Source organism: Engraulis encrasicolus, chromosome 17 (assembly GCF_034702125.1).
Source record: "Engraulis encrasicolus isolate BLACKSEA-1 chromosome 17, IST_EnEncr_1.0, whole genome shotgun sequence".
NCBI lineage: Eukaryota > Metazoa > Chordata > Actinopteri > Clupeiformes > Engraulidae > Engraulis > Engraulis encrasicolus.
Window position 1 is genome coordinate 34,419,413 of NC_085873.1, and position 17,830 is coordinate 34,437,242.

General features: G+C 47.2%; 1 protein-coding gene and 2 long non-coding RNA genes across 5 annotated transcripts; 2 read left to right on the plus strand and 1 right to left on the minus strand.

Annotated features, from left to right (window-relative positions):
• Positions 1-36: 36 nt before the first annotated feature.
• On the minus strand, positions 37-17,324 carry LOC134466793 (interferon-induced protein with tetratricopeptide repeats 5-like). The gene is made up of 5 exons (XM_063220670.1): positions 17,279-17,324; positions 16,186-16,546; positions 1,385-1,752; positions 983-1,160; positions 37-766 (listed from the first exon to the last, which is right to left on the minus strand). The coding sequence occupies exons 1-5, from the start codon at positions 17,281-17,283 to the stop codon at positions 281-283; spliced, it is 1,398 nt and encodes a 465-aa protein (XP_063076740.1). The 5' UTR covers positions 17,284-17,324; the 3' UTR covers positions 37-280.
• LOC134466794 (uncharacterized) lies at positions 3,100-3,784 on the plus strand. Of its 2 annotated transcripts, none has more exons than XR_010038412.1 (3): positions 3,100-3,199; positions 3,279-3,550; positions 3,636-3,784. It is a non-coding gene; the product is annotated as an uncharacterized LOC134466794 (long non-coding RNA). The 2 variants fall into 2 exon arrangements; XR_010038411.1 differs by lacking the exon at positions 3,100-3,199 and having other exon boundaries at positions 3,225-3,393; positions 3,477-3,550.
• Positions 10,397-11,494, plus strand: LOC134466795 (uncharacterized). Of its 2 annotated transcripts, none has more exons than XR_010038414.1 (3): positions 10,397-10,496; positions 10,577-10,848; positions 10,934-11,494. It is a non-coding gene; the product is annotated as an uncharacterized LOC134466795 (long non-coding RNA). The 2 variants fall into 2 exon arrangements; XR_010038413.1 differs by lacking the exon at positions 10,397-10,496 and having other exon boundaries at positions 10,523-10,691; positions 10,775-10,848.
• Positions 17,325-17,830: the final 506 nt, after the last annotated feature.

Here is a 17,830-nt window from a genome sequence, read left to right on the forward strand (position 1 = left end):
ACGCGGCGCCATGGCAAGATATAGGCAAGATATAGGTTTTCATTGTTATCAACTTGTAACAGCTTTGTTTGCTCTGTATTTTAATTATTTGGATAGCCTAATCTTCATAAAAGTGAAATACATTCAAGTTCAAAATGAAAATCTAATACCATTCCTTGTAACAATGCTGTTTATTGCAGCATAGTTGATCATCCCTACACCAGTCAGCAGTTTTTGAGAGATAAAGTAGCCTACACTCATATAGGCTAAGAGGCTTAGAGATATCTCTATGAAATAATTATCAAGCCTGTTTTACAGTTAAGCCTGTTTTAAAACTGTCAGCCAGTCTGTTGATGTTTACATCTGCTGGGGGCCTGGTGGGCTGCCTATCCCGCCTGTCTACTGAGGAGATGAAATCCAAGATGTCTTCCTCGCGGTTCCTCCATCCGGATCTACGGCTTGCTAGCTGCTGCAGTCTTGCTCGCGCCTGGGTTCTGCCTTTGCTGTCGATCCTGATCGCATACGCCTCCTTCAGCTGCTCGATGGCCTTGTCGTCATCCTTCTTCTTGAACATCAGGAACTCTCCGTACTTGGTGTGGCAGTGTTGCCGCTCGGCGTCGGACAGGGCGTTGTCCGACAGCAGCGTCTTGAAAATAGGCTCTGCCTCCTCCAGCTGTTGCCTCTCTGCGTAGGCCTCGGCCAGGTGCACCCAGGCGTAGGTATTCGATGGCTTCAGCGCCACCGTCTTGTGGAAGAGGCGCAGGCTTTCGGCAACGGCTGCATTGACCTGCGGCATGCATAATGCATAAAGGGCATCTATAATGTGAAATATATATTTGGAATAAAACAAGCCCTGACTGTAGAAAACATTTTAGGTATAAAACTCTCAAGTAAAATTACACTAAAAACAAAAGTTCTTTGACATCTTGCGTGTCATCTTGCGACATCTCTGCAATAAAAAAAACAAATAACAAAAGCATGGAAACAACCAACATAACCAGACCTGCGCATGGCCGGCCCTCTGGCCGCCGAGTTTCTTCATGTTGATCATGTTCTGCCAGTGGCACAGGCCCATCTGGTGGTAGAGGAAGCTGGAGTTGGGAGCTCTCTTGGAGGCCTCCTCCAGAATCTCCAGAGAGTCTTTGGTGGATCCATCTCTCCTGAAGTAGGTGGCAGCGTACCTGGAGGCGGATTTACAAAAACTCTGTGAATGATAAAACTTAAGAGGATTCCTAAAAAAAAAACGAAGAAGTTCCTAAGAATCATCTTAAGTGGAATTCTCAAGCATTTTCTTTAGAACAATGCTATTTCTGAAGAATGTCTTGTTTTTCTCATTTAAGAACTTATGATAAAGGCCCAATAAAAATAATAATAATAATTATAATTATAATAATAATAATAGTACCTGGTAACGTGGGGAATGTCTGGTGACTGGATGACAGCCTTGCGTATGAGCTCTCTGGATTTACCAGGTTGGGAGCGTTGCAGTTTGAGAGCTAAGAGGACCATCACTTCAGCATCGGTGGGGTCGAGTTCCAAGGCTTTCTTGAGTTGCTGGGCGGCAGCGCTCTCCTCTGGCTTGATGGGGTCATCCGTCCTTACCATCTCTTCCTGTCGGTAAAGAACCACCGCGTAGCCCACATTGCAGGACAGACTGTCGGGCTTGGCTTTTAAAACCTTCTCGAAGCTCTCCCTCGACCTCGGATAGAACTTGCCGCCCAGTCGTAGAAGGCTCCAGCCTTTCTCTTCCTCCACGATGACCTCTGTAGGAGCCTAAATGCAGTTTATTTTTAGTTTGGAATATCCGTAACACTTTACTTTAAAGATCGCTAATAAGGTGGTAATTTCATAGTTATTCCACAGAAATTTCAGTGTAATATTATAGTAATAACTGTAACAACAGCAAAATAACCATACGGTTTCCAGTGCAATTACGCCATAATTTCTCAATAGTAATAGCAAAAACTTTGCAAAAACTTGTTTACCACCACACATGCTTGACACCATCTAAAGTATATTTGTTTATCTTGGTCTCTTCAGATCACACAACATGGTTCCAGTGATCCATATCCTTGGTCTGTTCATCTCTCTTGAGAACAAGATAAACAAATTTGCTTTAGATGGTGTCAAGCATGTGTGGTGGTAAACAAGTGAGTTTTACAAAAAAAGTGTATCCTCTCAATAACCAAGCATGGTAGTGGGACTGACATGGTTTGGGGATGCATGGATGCTGTCAACATTGGTAATCTGAAATACACCTAAAAGAAACATGCATGTCAACATGCACTGTGACTACTGAAGCAGATCATGATATTCTCCATAAGATTGCATTCAAATCTCACACCAATCTATTTAAGTCAGATGCAGACTCAAAATGTAAAAGTTCAATGCAAAGAAAGGTTGAAACGCACACTGATGACCTCCCTTTTCATCCCTTTTCATTTTGTTTCATTTCGAGACGATTCGAGCCAACACAGCCCCTTCTCTACCGGATTTTAATCTGGGGTGTACTCACTTTTGTGAGTACATGTTCAAACATTAATGGCTGTATTATGTTTTTTTCTGAGTGAACAAGAAATGTAAGTGGCTAAATAAGTTGTTAAAAGGTCACTAATCATTGTGTCAAAGTGACATTTCTGTAATGCTTTCCTATTAAAAGATATACTCACAAATCTGCAAAACTGAGAGGGGTGTATTCACTTTTGTGATATACTGTAACTGGCATTTTCCCGGTGGGCCCTGCACCCTCGTCGGTCCCTATTCCAGGTGCTCAAAAACTACACAGCTTCTGCCCATTGCCAATGGACACAGTGGAAGCTTGACCGTTTTAAGCATTCAGGGTAGGCAGGGTTGAAAGAATAAGCTCAGTAAAGGATTTTTAAAATGTTCAAGCATGAAAGGGTATGTTGTAGCTGTATATGATGGCAATTAGTGGCTAGCATGTGTTGAGGAATGTATGCCGAGCACTGGAGAGGTGAAACTGAACTTCCTGCATCCTCATGGACCATCTCCATCCTTCACATATTCCGATAGACATGCTGTCTGTGATGGGATGCGCAATCGCATGGATACCGGAGCTGGGGAATAGGTGCGCACTGATTATTATGGCCGGTATTTAAGGGGCTTGGCCTGGAGGTTGGCACATGCCTGGTTTCCTTCGGGGAGAACAGTCCTTGTTTCGTCGTGGGATTTGGCGTGGAAGGCCGAAGACTATCGCGTGGTAAGTGCGTTGTGCCTATCTGGTAGTTTTGGCTGCTTTGATGACCTTTTTCTGACTGCGTAATTCGCTTGCTCTGCAGTGTATCCAAACGGTGCTTTGGTGCCTCGGTTGCCAGAGGGGTTGCGTTGCCCTGTGGGAAGCTGCCAGCTGACTCGTGGGGTGGCTAGCTTTGTGGCAGTGTCTCTGGATGCTAGGTAAGTTACCGTAGGACTCGGTGGGTTGCTTAGATTGCATGGTGTAGCCCTTGTCTAATTCCTCTCCATTGGTTTTGGAACAGCAGCGGAATGTGGCGCGTTTGTGTTCGGAGCTCACAATGGATAGTGGCCTTGTAGAACCATCTCCAGCCTAACGGTATGTATCTCTTCCTCGCCTTGCTGCTAGCATGGGGCATTAGTGAACCTGATAACTTAGTGTGGTTTTGTTATTAACTTAACAGATCTGCGGCTACTTGGAGATTCTGTCCCTCGACTTCCCACGGCGTCGGTGGCTGCTGTTTTGTTTCGGTCCGGCTCACGCTCGGGATTCGTCAACCCGGCGGGCTCTCGCTACCTTTGATAAGGGAACGCACATCTGTGACTGTGTTTCTGAGTGCCTCTTGTCCATGTTGTTTATTTCTGTGGTCCATGTGTATATCAAATACTTGAAAGCACTGATAAGTCCGTCTCCCAGAACGTGCCTTCTGCCAATCTTATTGTAACATAGGGGAGCGTGATTTGGAGTGTACTATTTGTTCCCCTTTGTGGGTTGGGCTATCGCATGGTACTTGGTGGGGTCCAGTCTGCATCGTCCCCCCACATTTAGTATTTACATTTAAGCATTGCCACAATACTAGTGGCAGGAGTTTGTGTGCCTTACTTACTGTGAATAATTGTACCATTGTCCCTCTCTCTCTCTCCTCTTCTCTCTCGCTCCTCTTTCTCTCTCTTTTGGGACAGGAGACCGACCGACCGACTCATCCCAGCGTGTGCTGTTGGCGTCCCAGGTGGTGGAATTCTGCACTTTTCCTTTGCTGTGAGCACATGGGTGATTTGAGTTTGATTATCTATCTTAGTGTAGTAATTGTGTGATTCCATTTATTTAATTTCTTTTGATTTCTTACTTTGGTGTGATTTACTTTCTTTTTATTGTGTGTATTTTGAGTTTCTTTCTATTTCTTTTTGCCAACGTGTACCGTTTGGGCGGGGCCCGCTCCGCTACTCCCCCTTACTGCTTAGCTCTCTTTATTACTCCACAGTCGTGGAGCAGGCCCTAGGGCCCGTGGGCATTAGGGCAGTGCTGCCCGTGTATTGGGAGTGTGTATGTGTGTGGGTGTGTATGTGTGTGTGTGAGTGGGGGAAAGGGGTCATCTGTGTTGTGGGGATATTATTGTGATGTACTGTGGACCTCTGTAAAATAAATATTCATTTTGTTGGGGAAGCATACTTCTCTTGCCTCTGAGTATCTGTGAACCAGTGTGCCTTACTTGAAGTCTATCTTCATTATTATCTTAGTTAATTTAACTTTTGCTCTGGGGGAAATAGCCCTCAGGGCTGGCGTAGTCGGGTGTGGGCTTCAGCCCAAATTGTCAAAGTAGGCCTGCTACATCTTGACGTAGGCGGCAGGACGATTACTCAGTGAGGCTTGAGGAGTGTGCTCTCTGTATTTTTTTGTTTTGTTTGATTGTCATTTTCATTAACTCTGTGTGTGCTTATGTGTTGGTTGAGGCATTTGTAGCGCGGAAACAAAACAGCAGCCACTGTTACCAAGGACTGTTCGGTACCTCCCCTTCAGGTAGGACTTGTCTTTTTGTTTCTTTAAAAAAAAAAAAAAAAAAAAAAACTTTGGTCAAAATGGAGGAGGAAATGAGGCAACTGCAAGAAATGGTCGCTCAGCTTAGAGCTGATAACGAACGGTTGCGCCAGGAGCAGGCGAATCCTCAGGTTCAGCCAAACACAGCAGCTCTTCCTGCCGCAGTGGCAGGTAGTTCAGCAACAGGGAATGAGCCCAGTGCAAGAGAACGGTTGGTAGTTGTCCCACGCGAACGGAAGTGCCCCATGTTTAGCGGTAGGGCGGGGTTAGAGATACGTGAATGGAAAGAGGAGGTTAAAGCCTGTATGCGAGCGCGCCGCTTATCTACTGCTGACCAAGCCTTCTTTATTTATGATCATTTGGAGGGAAAAGCAAAAGAGGAAATTAAGTATCGCCCCAGTGCAGAACGGGGAGATGCAGAGGCAATCTTTAAGATTTTGGATGAAATTTATGGCCCCACCCAGTCCTATGTAACTTTGCAGCAACAGTTCTTTTCCAGACAACAACAGGAGGGAGAGACATTACATGAATATTCCTTGGCCCTGCTTGCACTGATGGAGGAAGTGAAGCAAAGTGCTCCTGGGGAAGGATTGCTTAATTCAGAAGTTCTGCTTCGTGACCAATTCGTGGAGCATGTGTCGGATGGCGCCCTCCGCAGGGAACTGAAACAATTTGTTCGTCAGCAGCCTACGGCTACTTTGCTGAGGGTGCGGGAGGAGGCCTTACGGTGGGAACGGGAGGGTTTACCTGGGGGGGCCAGGGCCCGTAGTTTCTCTCTTCCCTCGGCCTACGGCCTCCAATATGCGGTCAGAGGTAGTCCCCAGCCACCTTCTCCAGTGGCGGCACAAAGCACAGAGTTGGCAGAATTGAAGACCATGATGAAACGCCAGCAGGAACAGCTGAATCAACTCACTCAAACTGTGGCTGCGTTGCAACCTTCCCGTGGACCACGCCGAACCCCTCTTAGTGGGCCTATCGTTTGCCGCCGTTGCCAGCGGACAGGTCATTTTGCACAGGATTGTGATAATGAGCGGGTTCCAGCTCGCTCGCGACCACACTCATCCTCGGGACCCACTGCTTCGGGATCTGGATCATCTCATCGTGCGGCGCCGGGAAACGGGAGCCCACTGGGTTGCTGAGTCACAGCTCAGGTGGGTTTCCTACTGGCTCTACCCCTGCACCCATATCCCAATTGATGTCCTCTTGCCCCAACATTGATGTTTTGATTGGGGGAGTCACCGTCCCCTGTCTCTTGGACACAGGGTCTATGGTATCTACCGTGACCGAGAACTTCTTTCGCCAGCAATTCGAACCTTGGGGCCAGGATCGACTGCAGTCCTGCCACTGGTTACAGCTGCGTGCGGCTAATGGTCTTGCCATACCATATGTTGGCTACTTGGAGCTGGATGTCATTCTGTGTGGCAAGACCATCCCTCGTTGTGGCATCCTGGTAGTACGAGACCCCCCAGGTCCGCCCCCTACCGTACCCGGAGTGTTGGGCATGAATGTTATCAGCCGCTGTTACCAGGAGCTCTTTGGGGTCCATGGGCCAGATTTGTTCGCTTCTCCTCCTGTCGTTCGGGCCCCTGGTCCCATATTCGAGGCCCTGCAACGTTGTCATCAAGCGGCGGTTCAACCTTTGGAATCAGTGATGGGGACGGCCCGGGTTCACGGGTCCCAAGTAGTCCGCATCCCTGGCGGTGTCATGAAACTTATTACTTGCACTTGCCCCGTCTCGGCTGCTAATTCTGCCACCCTTTTTGAGCCCATTTCGTCTGGGCTCCCGGCTGGACTGTTAGCCTCCCCCTGTCTTGTTCCAGTTACTCGGGGCACCACTGTGGTTCCAGTGGTTAACGTAGGGACTACTACCATCCTTCTCCATCCCCGTACCAGCTTGGGATCGGTCATGACCACCCAAGTTGTCAGTTTTCCGGCTGGCATTACAGAAGTCCGGCCCCATGTAGCTACGGTCTCTGCCCAGTCGGCATCCAGCTCTCCACAGGATAAACTCCAGACTCTGGACTTGGGCGCTTTGCCGGAGGAAGAGCAGCCCCAGGCTCGGGCGTTGCTCCAGCGGTATAGCTCTGTCTTTGCTGCTAATGATAGCGACTTGGGTTGTACCAACCTGCTGGCCCACGATATCCCGTTGCTCGATGATGTGCCGGTTCGACAACGTTACCGTCGCATCCCGCCGTCAGAGTATGAGACTGTCAAGGCTCATATCAACCAATTGTTGCAGGACCAGGTAATTAGGGAGAGTTGCAGTCCTTATGCCTCCCCTATCGTCTTGGCAAAGAAGAAGGACGGGACATTACGCATGTGCGTGGATTACCGGCTCCTGAATAGTAAGACCAGGAAGGACGCCTTTCCCCTTCCAAGGATTGAGGAGAGCCTCGACACCCTGTCTGGAGCCTGCTGGTTTTCCACACTAGACCTGGCTAGTGGGTATAACCAGGTCCCGGTGTCGGAGCAAGACAAACCAAAGACAGCCTTTTGCACTCCATTTGGCTTGTTTGAATGGAATCGTATGCCCTTTGGATTATGCAATGCTCCAAGTACTTTTCAACGGCTGATGCAGCGAATGTTCGGCGATCAGCAGGGTCAGTCGTTGCTCTTGTACTTGGATGACATTGTGGTCTTTTCGGCCTCCACCTCGCAACATCTGCAACGCCTTGAAGTCGTCCTAAGCCGCCTTCAGCGCGAAGGGCTGAAGGCGAAGTTGGAAAAGTGCGCCTTCTTCCGCCGGGAAGTGGGATACTTGGGGCATATCATCTCCGACAAGGGAGTGTCCACTGACCCGGCCAAGGTGGAGGCGGTGGCTAAGTGGCCACGACCAAAGGGTGTGTCCGAACTGCGCTCTTTCTTGGGTTTCGCCAGCTACTACCGGCGCTTCGTAGAGGGCTTTGCCACATTGGCTAGCCCTCTGCATAAGCTGGTAGCTAGTCTGGCCGGCACCAAATCCAAACGAGGGTCCGGGAGCGACATGGAGACTGCGTGGACTGCCGAGTGCGAGGACAGCTTTGAACAGTTAAAAGCCAGATTGATCTCCTCTCCGGTGCTGGCCTACGCCGACTTTTCTCGTCCGTTCATCTTGGAGACCGATGCTAGCTATGGGGGATTGGGAGCCGTCCTCTCTCAGGAACAGGACGGCTGTGTGAGACCCATAGCCTATGCTAGCAGAGGTCTCCGTCCCACGGAGCGCAACATGGAGAATTATAGCTCCATGAAATTGGAATTTCTGGCGTTAAAGTGGGCGATGACGGAAAAGTTTCGGGAATATCTGTTGGGTCAGCGGTGCATGGTCTATACTGACAATAATCCGCTGAGTTATCTGCAGTCGGCCAAGTTGGGGGCAACAGAACATCGGTGGGCCGCCCAACTGGCGGTGTTCAATTTTGAGATAAAATATCGCTCTGGTCGCAGCAACCGGAATGCGGATGCATTGTCGAGGCAGTTCATGAGCAGCCAGGAGTTGGCCGATCGAATCCTCCCAGGTAGTGCCTTACCAGCTGCCCTGCAAGAGGCTCCGCAACCCCAACCTATGGTAGCGGGGACTCAATCCATGATCTCTGCTTTGCCTGCCCTGCCTTCTGTTGATATGCAAGTGATGCAGGAGGCCGACCCGGTGTTGAAGGAAGTGCTGGAGTGCTGGAGGAAGCGGGCCCCACCGCCACCGGACAAAAGGCGTCAGCTGTCTCAAAAGGCGCGACAACTACTGCGGGAATGGGACCGCCTACAGGAGAATGGGGGAGTTTTACATCGTCGGGCCTGGCGTCCAGCAGGGGGTGAAGAAATCCTCCAAGTCCTCTTACCCATAGTCCTTAAAGATGATGTTCTTACCAACTTGCACCAGGACCATGGCCACCAGGGCATGGAAAGGACGGCTGAACTGGTTAGGCTGCGTTGCTACTGGCCAGGGATGACTGCAGACATCAAGGAGTGGTGTAAGAACTGCAAACGGTGTCAGGAAGCCAAGGGCTCCGGATCAGGCCCCCATGGTTACATGGGCCACTTGTTGGCGTCCAGGCCAAATGAGATCCTGGCCATAGATTTTACCGTGCTCGAGCCTTCTCGCAATGGAGTGGAGAATGTGCTCGTGATGACGGACGTCTTCAGTAAGTTCACGCAGGCAGTTCCCACTCGGGACCAGCGAGCCACTACGGTGGCCCAGGTGCTCCTAAACGAGTGGTTCTACAGATTTGGGGTACCGAGTCGCATCCACTCGGATCAGGGGAAGAGCTTTGAGGGCTTACTGATCCAACAGCTATGTGGCCTGTACGGCGTCTCGAAATCTCGCACCACTCCTTATCACCCTGCCGGGAATGGGCAGTGTGAGAGGTTTAATCGAACCCTTCATGACCTCCTCCGCACACTACCCCCATCCAGGAAGCGAGACTGGGCCTCCTGCCTGCCGCAGGTGCTCTTTTGTTATAATTCCACCCCGCACCAGAGCACGGGGGAATCCCCCTTTCTTCTCATGTTTGGGCAGGAGCCCAGACTCCCCGTTGATTTCCTCTTGGGTCGGGTCCGGGAGCCCGAACCAGGGAGGGTGCAAGATTGGATGGTCGAGCACCAGGCCAGACTCGAAGTGGCCTTCGACGGCGCCAGGGCGCGGCTGCAGGCAGCAGCAGCCAGACGTAAAGAGAGGCATGATGGACGAGTGCGGGAGATGCCCCTGCAAGTTGGCCAAGTGGTGTATCTTCGGGATCAGGGGTTCCGGGGGCGTCACAAGATTCAGGATGTATGGTGCTCTGTCCTCTACCAGGTCATTAAGGCACCCGAGGCTGGTGGAGTGGTGTATACCATCGCACCCACCAATGACCTACAGAGGGTCCGGAATGTACATCGAGACATGCTCAAACCCCAAGTGGGGCCACATGTAGTCCCCCAAACCCCCTTGGTAGCCTGCGCACCGACCCCTGTAGCTCAGGATGATTCCCAGGAGGAACAGGAACTGTGTCTGATAGTTCCGGTTGCCCCAGCCGCAGCCCCAGCCCCAGGGACTCCCGTGGTTGGGTCAGCTGAAGGACCATCCGCGGCCTGTACACCACCATTACCCCCGGAACCGGATGAGGTGGTCCCACTCGTAGGACTGGAAGTGGAGGAAGTGGGTTCTCCCCCGCCAAGTAGAGAGGCCAGCGTGAGCCCTCCTGCACTGCGTCGCTCGGAGCGTTCTACCGCTGGACTCCATTCCAACCCCCATCGTCTCCCTCGTTCGGTGGTACTAGAGGAGGAGTCCTCGGACCCCAGGCTGGGGGCGGCCGGGATGTCCTCTGGGTCCTCCAGTTAAGTGATAATCGTCGGGGCGACGATTGAAAAGGGGGGGGTAGATTGTGATGGGATGCGCAATCGCATGGATACCGGAGCTGGGGAATAGGTGCGCACTGATTATTATGGCCGGTATTTAAGGGGCTTGGCCTGGAGGTTGGCACATGCCTGGTTTCCTTCGGGGAGAACAGTCCTTGTTTCGTCGTGGGATTTGGCGTGGAAGGCCGAAGACTATCGCGTGGTGAGTGCTTTTGTGCCGATCTGGTAGTTTTGGCTGCTTTGATGACCTTTTTCTGACTGCGTAATTCGCTTGCTCTGCAGTGTATCCAAACGGTGCTTTGGTGCCTCGGTTGCCAGAGGGGTTGCGTTGCCCTGTGGGAAGCTGCCAGCTGACTCGTGGGGTGGCTAGCTTTGTGGCAGTGTCTCTGGATGCTAGGTAAGTTACCGTAGGACTCGGTGGGTTGCTTAGATTGCATGGTGTAGCCCTTGTCTAATTCCTCTCCATTGGTTTTGGAACAGCAGCGGAATGTGGCGCGTTTGTGTTCGGAGCTCACAATGGATAGTGGCCTTGTAGAACCATCTCCAGCCTAACGGTATGTATCTCTTCCTCGCCTTGCTGCTAGCATGGGGCATTAGTGAACCTGATAACTTAGTGTGGTTTTGTTATTAACTTAACAGATCTGCGGCTACTTGGAGATTCTGTCCCTCGACTTCCCACGGCGTCGGTGGCTGCTGTTTTGTTTCGGTCCGGCTCACGCTCGGGATTCGTCAACCCGGCGGGCTCTCGCTACCTTTGATAAGGGAACGCACATCTGTGACTGTGTTTCTGAGTGCCTCTTGTCCATGTTGTTTATTTCTGTGGTCCATGTGTATATCAAATACTCGAAAGCACTGATAAGTCCGTCTCCCAGAACGTGCCTTCTGCCAATCTTATTGTAACATAGGGGAGCGTGATTTGGAGTGTACTATTTGTTCCCCTTTGTGGGTTGGGCTATCGCATGGTACTTGGTGGGGTCCAGTCTGCATCGTCCCCCCACATTTAGTATTTACATTTAAGCATTGCCACAATACTAGTGGCAGGAGTTTGTGCGCATTACTTACTGTGAATAATTGTATCACTGTCTCTTCTTCTCTCTCTCACCTCTCTCTCTTTCCTATCGGACAGTATTAACATTTAAGCATTGCCACAATACTAGTGGCAGGAGTTTGTGCGCATTACTTACTGTGAATAATTGTATCACTGTCTCCTCTTCTCTCTCTCACCTCTCTCTCTTTCCTATCGGGCAGTATTAACATTTAAGCATTGCCACAATACTAGTGGCAGGAGTTTGTGTGCCTTACTTACTGTGAATAATTGTACCATTGTCCCTCTCTCTCTCTCCTCTTCTCTCTCGCTCCTCTTTCTCTCTCTTTTGGGACAGGAGACCGACCCCTCATCCCAGCGTGTGCTGTTGGCGTGCCAGGTGGTGGAATTCTGCACTTTTCCTTTGCTGTGAGCACATGGGTGATTTGAGTTTGATTATCTATCTTAGTGTAGTAATTGTGTGATTCCATTTATTTAATTTCTTTTGATTTCTTACTTTGGTGTGATTTACTTTCTTTTTATTGTGTGTATTTTGAGTTTCTTTCTATTTCTTTTTGCCAACGTGTACCGTTTGGGCGGGGCCCGCTCCGCTACTCCCCCTTACTGCTTAGCTCTCTTTATTACTCCACAGTCGTGGAGCAGGCCCTAGGGCCCGTGGGCATTAGGGCAGTGCTGCCCGTGTATTGGGAGTGTGTATGTGTGTGGGTGTGTATGTGTGTGTGTGAGTGGGGGAAAGGGGTCATCTGTGTTGTGGGGATATTATTGTGATGTACTGTGGACCTCTGTAAAATAAATATTCATTTTGTTGGGGAAGCATACTTCTCTTGCCTCTGAGTATCTGTGAACCAGTGTGCCTTACTTGAAGTCTATCTTCATTATTATCTTAGTTAATTTAACTTTTGCTCTGGGGGAAATAGCCCTCAGGGCTGGCGTAGTCGGGTGTGGGCTTCAGCCCAAATTGTCAAAGTAGGCCTGCTACATGTCATGTGATATTACTATGGTATCACCATATTATTACTAGGTAATTTGTATGATGCCATATTTTGCACTCCCATTGTCTCTGAAATGGATAAAGAACCAAACACCAGCATTTCAGGTGTTGTTCATGACATTGAAGGCTATGTTTAGACGAGGAATACAAGTTTTTTTTGATATTCAATTTTTAATTTTTCAATGTATGATAATTCATATTCTCAGGGTTGTTGTGTTCCATGCTGTTTGTGTAATTTGTAGAGCCAGAAAAGAGCTTTCAAATAACACCACACATTTAACACATTTTATTTTTGTGACTTACACTGACTGATATAATCAAGGCTGAATGCATAGTGTCCTACCCTCATATGTAAACCTTCGCTAGTCTGTTTCTCCCTTAATATTGGTGTCAGATTTACACAAATGCAGTTCTGGGGTGCTACCTTGCCACTAAACAGGCACAGCAAGTATTGAAATCTGTGTCGGTGGGGTCCCAAAGTGTCTGATTTCACGTGAAATTACCCAAATTAAATACTAAGTACTATTGAGAAAACAAAGCTAAAAGAAAGTTTGGAAATAATCCATCCACCCAGTCAGAAGTTATGGGCCAAACAATTCAGCCATCTTGAAATCAGCCATCTTGAAAGTGTTGCAGCTCTGCGTTTTGGGGATATACTAAATGACATACATGGTATTTTAAGTTGGCTAAGGAACACTGTATATGATATAATTTTGAAAATCAACATGGGTCCGAGTGGGATTCGAACTCACAACCTCCATATCTGTAATACAGCACCTTTGCCATTGATACTAAATGACATACATGGTATTTTAATTTGGCTAAGGAACACTGCATATGATATAATTTTGAAAATCAACATGGGTCCGAGTGGGATTCGAACTCACAACCTCCATATCTGTAATCCAGCAGCTTTGCCATTGATACTAAATGACATACATGGTATTTTAAGTTGGCTAAGGAACACTGCATATGATATAATTTTGAAAATCAACATGGGTCCAAGTGGGATTCGAACTCCCAACCTCCAAATCTCTAATCCAGCACCTTCACCATTGAGCCAAGCAACTGGCTGTCATAAATATTCCAGCAAGACAATATCAGATTGCATTGAAGAGCTGAACAATAGCCTTCTAGAACTGTAGTTGTAGGTGCTCGTTAAGAATAGAATGTTGAGAGAAAGTGACAGTTGAGATGGAACCCTATATTGGCTGCACCTGTTCTGATTGACTGTATGGCAGTTAGTATGGTGCTCTAAGGCAGGGCAGAATCAAAAACAGTTTCTAGGTCTTTAGCTTGCTGTTGTTAAAAAACTAAAGGGAATTGGCACATGTCCTGTTCACAGATTGAAGTCATAAATGTGATCTTTCTAACAGTCTTTGAATGAAGTTTATAGGTTAAACGGCTCAGTCACAAATGGACCTCTTGTGGAAGATGTGCTGACCTCTTCAGAAAGGCACTTCAAGAGTCAATGGGAAAAGCCATTGGGCCAGCCCTGCCGTTTTTACACACCTGCCATTTAAAAAAGTAATGGGAGTTGGGACATGATACTTTCACTTACGCGTCAACTAAACTTCTAGGTGAAAGTCTTGATGTTTTATGACCGAAAAAGCCTCCTACACTCTGATCTGTAGAGTGACGGAACACTGTCTCCTGAAGGTTCTACCATTGTTTTCTATGGGGACCCAAATTTGCATAAAATCGCCAAAAATGGAAAAACGACAAGAGACACGGACACGCTATATCAGTACGAATGATCTCCAAGCTGAGCCGGTAGTTTTAGTGTTTGAATGGTGTCTCTATCTCGAAAGGCCTAGGAGGAGATCGATTTTCTATTTGTACTGCCCTCCACAAGAAAGCAACAAAGCAAGCAAGCAAGCAAGCTTAGAAATTACTAGAATCGGACCTTGCTCTGCAAGCCCGCCTAATAATAGTAATAAACTGTACTTAGGGATTTCTAGAATTGGGCCTTTCTCTGCAAGCCCGCTTAATAAACGTACTTAGAGATTACTAGAATCGGACCTTGCTCTGCAAGCCCGCTTAATGATAAATCTAAACAGGACTTAGAGATTACTAGAATCGGGCCTTGCTTTGCAAGCCCGCTTAATAAACTGTACTTAGAGATTTCTAGAATCGGCCCTGCAAGCCTGCTTAATAGCTATGCCGTTTCCAGTGCAATTACGCTGTAGTTTCTATTTAATAGTAATGGAATCAGCTACTGTGTCATCGTACAGTAGTAGTTAGGTGGTAGGTATACCAGTAACTAAATGGCAACAGCCGAAGTAGTTTCATAGCAATTAGCTTACATCAGGGCCGTAAAGTGCAATATTTCCTCTTCCTATCTTATTGCAGAGAAACGGCCACCCAAACATCCTTGTATTGTTTCTGCCTAATTACCTGGGAAACAACTTGATAGTTTTATGGAAATAAGATAGGATCAGTGCTGTAAAATGCATTATCACCTATTCCACTCAATTTTATGGAAATTACATATTTTCAGGGCCATCATTATTATTGAGAAATTATGGCGTAATTGCACTGGAAACCGTATGGTTATTTTGCTGTTGTTACTAAAAACAAACAGTTATTATAGGGTGACCAAATTTTTGTAGTTTGAAACCGAGACACTTTGCGCGTAAATTAGAAAGGAGTATTTGGCAGGCGGGTCTGGGGCCCCTCCCCCAGGATTTTTTTTTTTTTTTTAGATGCAATTTCCTGCATTCTAATCAATTTTAGGGGGCGGAATGACAAATCGCAAATGACTATTTCAGACTTTCTATACAAGAGCTGGCTGCCATTAATTGTGGCAGGTAAACATGTAATCATTTCTCTATATTTACCCTGATAGACATGTAGCGCAATGTAGCGGGTGGCCAAAACGGGGACATATTTGTGTCCCGACAGAGTTTGCTCGGGACCTGGGACACACAACTCCAAACCGGGACTGTCCCGGTTAAACCGGGACGTCTGGTCACCCTAAGTTATTACCATAATATTACACTGAAATTACTGTGAATAACTATGAAATGACCACCTTATTAGCGATCCGTAAAGTAAAGTGTTACCAGAATATCAAGTCAAGTCAAGTCGGTTTTATTGTCAATTTCTTTACATGTGCTGGTCATACAAAGAACAGCGGTGTAGTCTACTTTTTTGAAGTGGGTATACTGTACATCCTAGCATTTTCTGAAGTGGGTATACTGTATATATTTATGCTATTCTAAATAATGGATCAATCGATTTTAAGTGGGTATACTGAAGCCCCTAAAATTTAGAAGTGGGTATAATCCGTATACCTGCGTTCTACGTAGACTACACCACTGACAAAGAATTGAAATTACGTTTCTTACTTTCCCATGCAGACATAGACTCTAGTCTCTAGGTGTGGACATAGAAAATTAGACATAGACAGTACACATACATTACACCTAGAATACCTATACAATACCCATACAGACATATAAAGTGCAAGACTGGGCAACAGCAGACATACATAATAATGGACAAAATAATGGAAAAACCTGTTATTTTAGTGTGGGATGTTTCATGGCTCAAGTGGACTAGCCTGTTACCCAATCTTTGTTCATTGCACATTGCACCAGTAAGGTGAAGTGTGATGGTTCAATTAGCAGGGTAAGTAAATGCAATGCACACAACCTTATGGGTGACATGTCAGAGTTCAAAAAGGAGAAATTCTTGGTGCATGTGTAACTGTAACACCTTTGACCGAGACAGCAAGTCTTTGTGATGTATCAAGAGCCGGTATCCGAGGTAATGTCTGCATACCACCAAGAAGGATGAACCACATTGATATTGTGTGAGGAACATATGACTTTACAACCTCCCTGTCCTCACCTGTATGTTTCTGATTTTCCCCAGGTAAGTCTCCATGGCTTCCAGGTTGCCGTGGTGATGGTGCAGCCATGCGAAGCTGGAGTAGGTGACCAGGAAGTCCACCTCATCCCTCTGCTCCTCCTCCAGCACGGCCAGAGACTTCTCCAGGTACGCAATGGCAGCTTTGTCCTTGCCCTGCAGGTGGCTGACAAATGCCAGGATGTTGAAGTATGTGGCGTGGTAGCGGCGAGGACAGTACTTGACGCGGTCCTCCAGCTTCACGGGGACGCCCTTCAGGTCGTTGATGTCATCTTTGTCTACGTCCCACGTGAAGAGACACTCCAGGGCCTTTAGGTCATCGTCACCTGTCGCCTGTTTTTTGCTAACAGGGCAAATTTTACATTTATGTCATTGGAGCTGGTATTACACAATTATTATAAGGCTCTGCATGCATAATCAAAACAATATAATAACTAATAATTAATAATATATTATTAATAATAATTAATAATAAAATAATAATTAAATTAATAATTAAACATGCACTCCAGGTCCTTTAGGTCACTGTCACTCGTGCTTGCTTTTTGCTAACAGGGCATTCATGTTACATTCATGTTACAATACACTACACTTCACTCAGCAGAAGCCACTTACAGTCCAAAGCGACTGTAACACTCTGCATGCATAATCAAAAGAAACAATATAATAACTAATTTATCATCAGTAAAGTAAGTAAAGACTTGCTTCAGTTCGGTAGCGATGAAGACACATTTCGAGACACATTTGGCAGCCACAATGAGAACAGTGTTGCCAGATTGGGCTGTTTCCCGCTCAATTGGGCTGCTTGGGATGGCTGTCTACAGGTAAAAATGGCATTTTGCAGGGAAACTCGCCCAATTTTGCCTGGATATTTTTGTTTGACGCCCTCTAAATTGTGGGCCTGTCCATAAGAATATACAATCATCAAACACAGAGTTGCACAAGTTCTATCACAGCACTAAGAGCTTCAATAATGCCATTCAGTAAATGTGTGTTTATGGGTGTCTGTAATTATAATATTTGTCTACATATTTATGAGTGTGTCTGTATTTAGAGGGGCTGTTGTCACAATTACCTCATTTTCCTTCTGGTCTTCTTCTGGGCGGTGTGATCAGTTTGAAAGCTTCTCCGAAGTGATAATAGGGCAGTGCAGTATGTGAAACTCTGTCCGATCTAGAGAGCCAGCCTTACCGGAAATCATAACTGAAACTAGACTAGACTTATTTCCTGCCGTTTTTGTGCAACTATTCGCACAGGGGTGGGTAAGCAAGTCTGCGTGTGTGTGTGTGTGTGTGTGCGTGTGTGCGTGTGTGTGTGTGTGCATGTGAGCGTGTGTGTGTGTGTGTGTGTGTGTGTGTGCGTGTGCGTTTGACAGCCAGTAGAGCAAGTGGTGACCCCACACAGCTTCCTGCCTCCAACCCCCCACCTCCTCCGACTCACACAACCTCACTGTGCCCACAGTAACATGTCCAGGTATGACAAATGAAATGCTAGAGATGTAGCAACCAATGCATTATACATGGCAGACGGAGAACGGATTCAAGATTCAAGAATTTATTGTCATTGTCAGAAAGGCAACAAAATTGTGTTTGGGGTACAATACTTACAGTAGTAGCAGCACGTTTTC

What these genes read in the sequence shown, in the direction of transcription:
- LOC134466793 (XM_063220670.1), bottom strand. An exon ending in GGAAAATCAGAAACATACAG is followed by an intron (nt 1,753 to 16,185) that starts GTGAGGACAGGG and finishes AACTGCATTTAG; the next exon opens with GCTCCTACAGAGGTCATCGT. An exon ending in GACATTCCCCACGTTACCAG is followed by an intron (nt 1,161 to 1,384) that starts GTACTATTATTA and finishes ATCCGCCTCCAG; the next exon opens with GTACGCTGCCACCTACTTCA.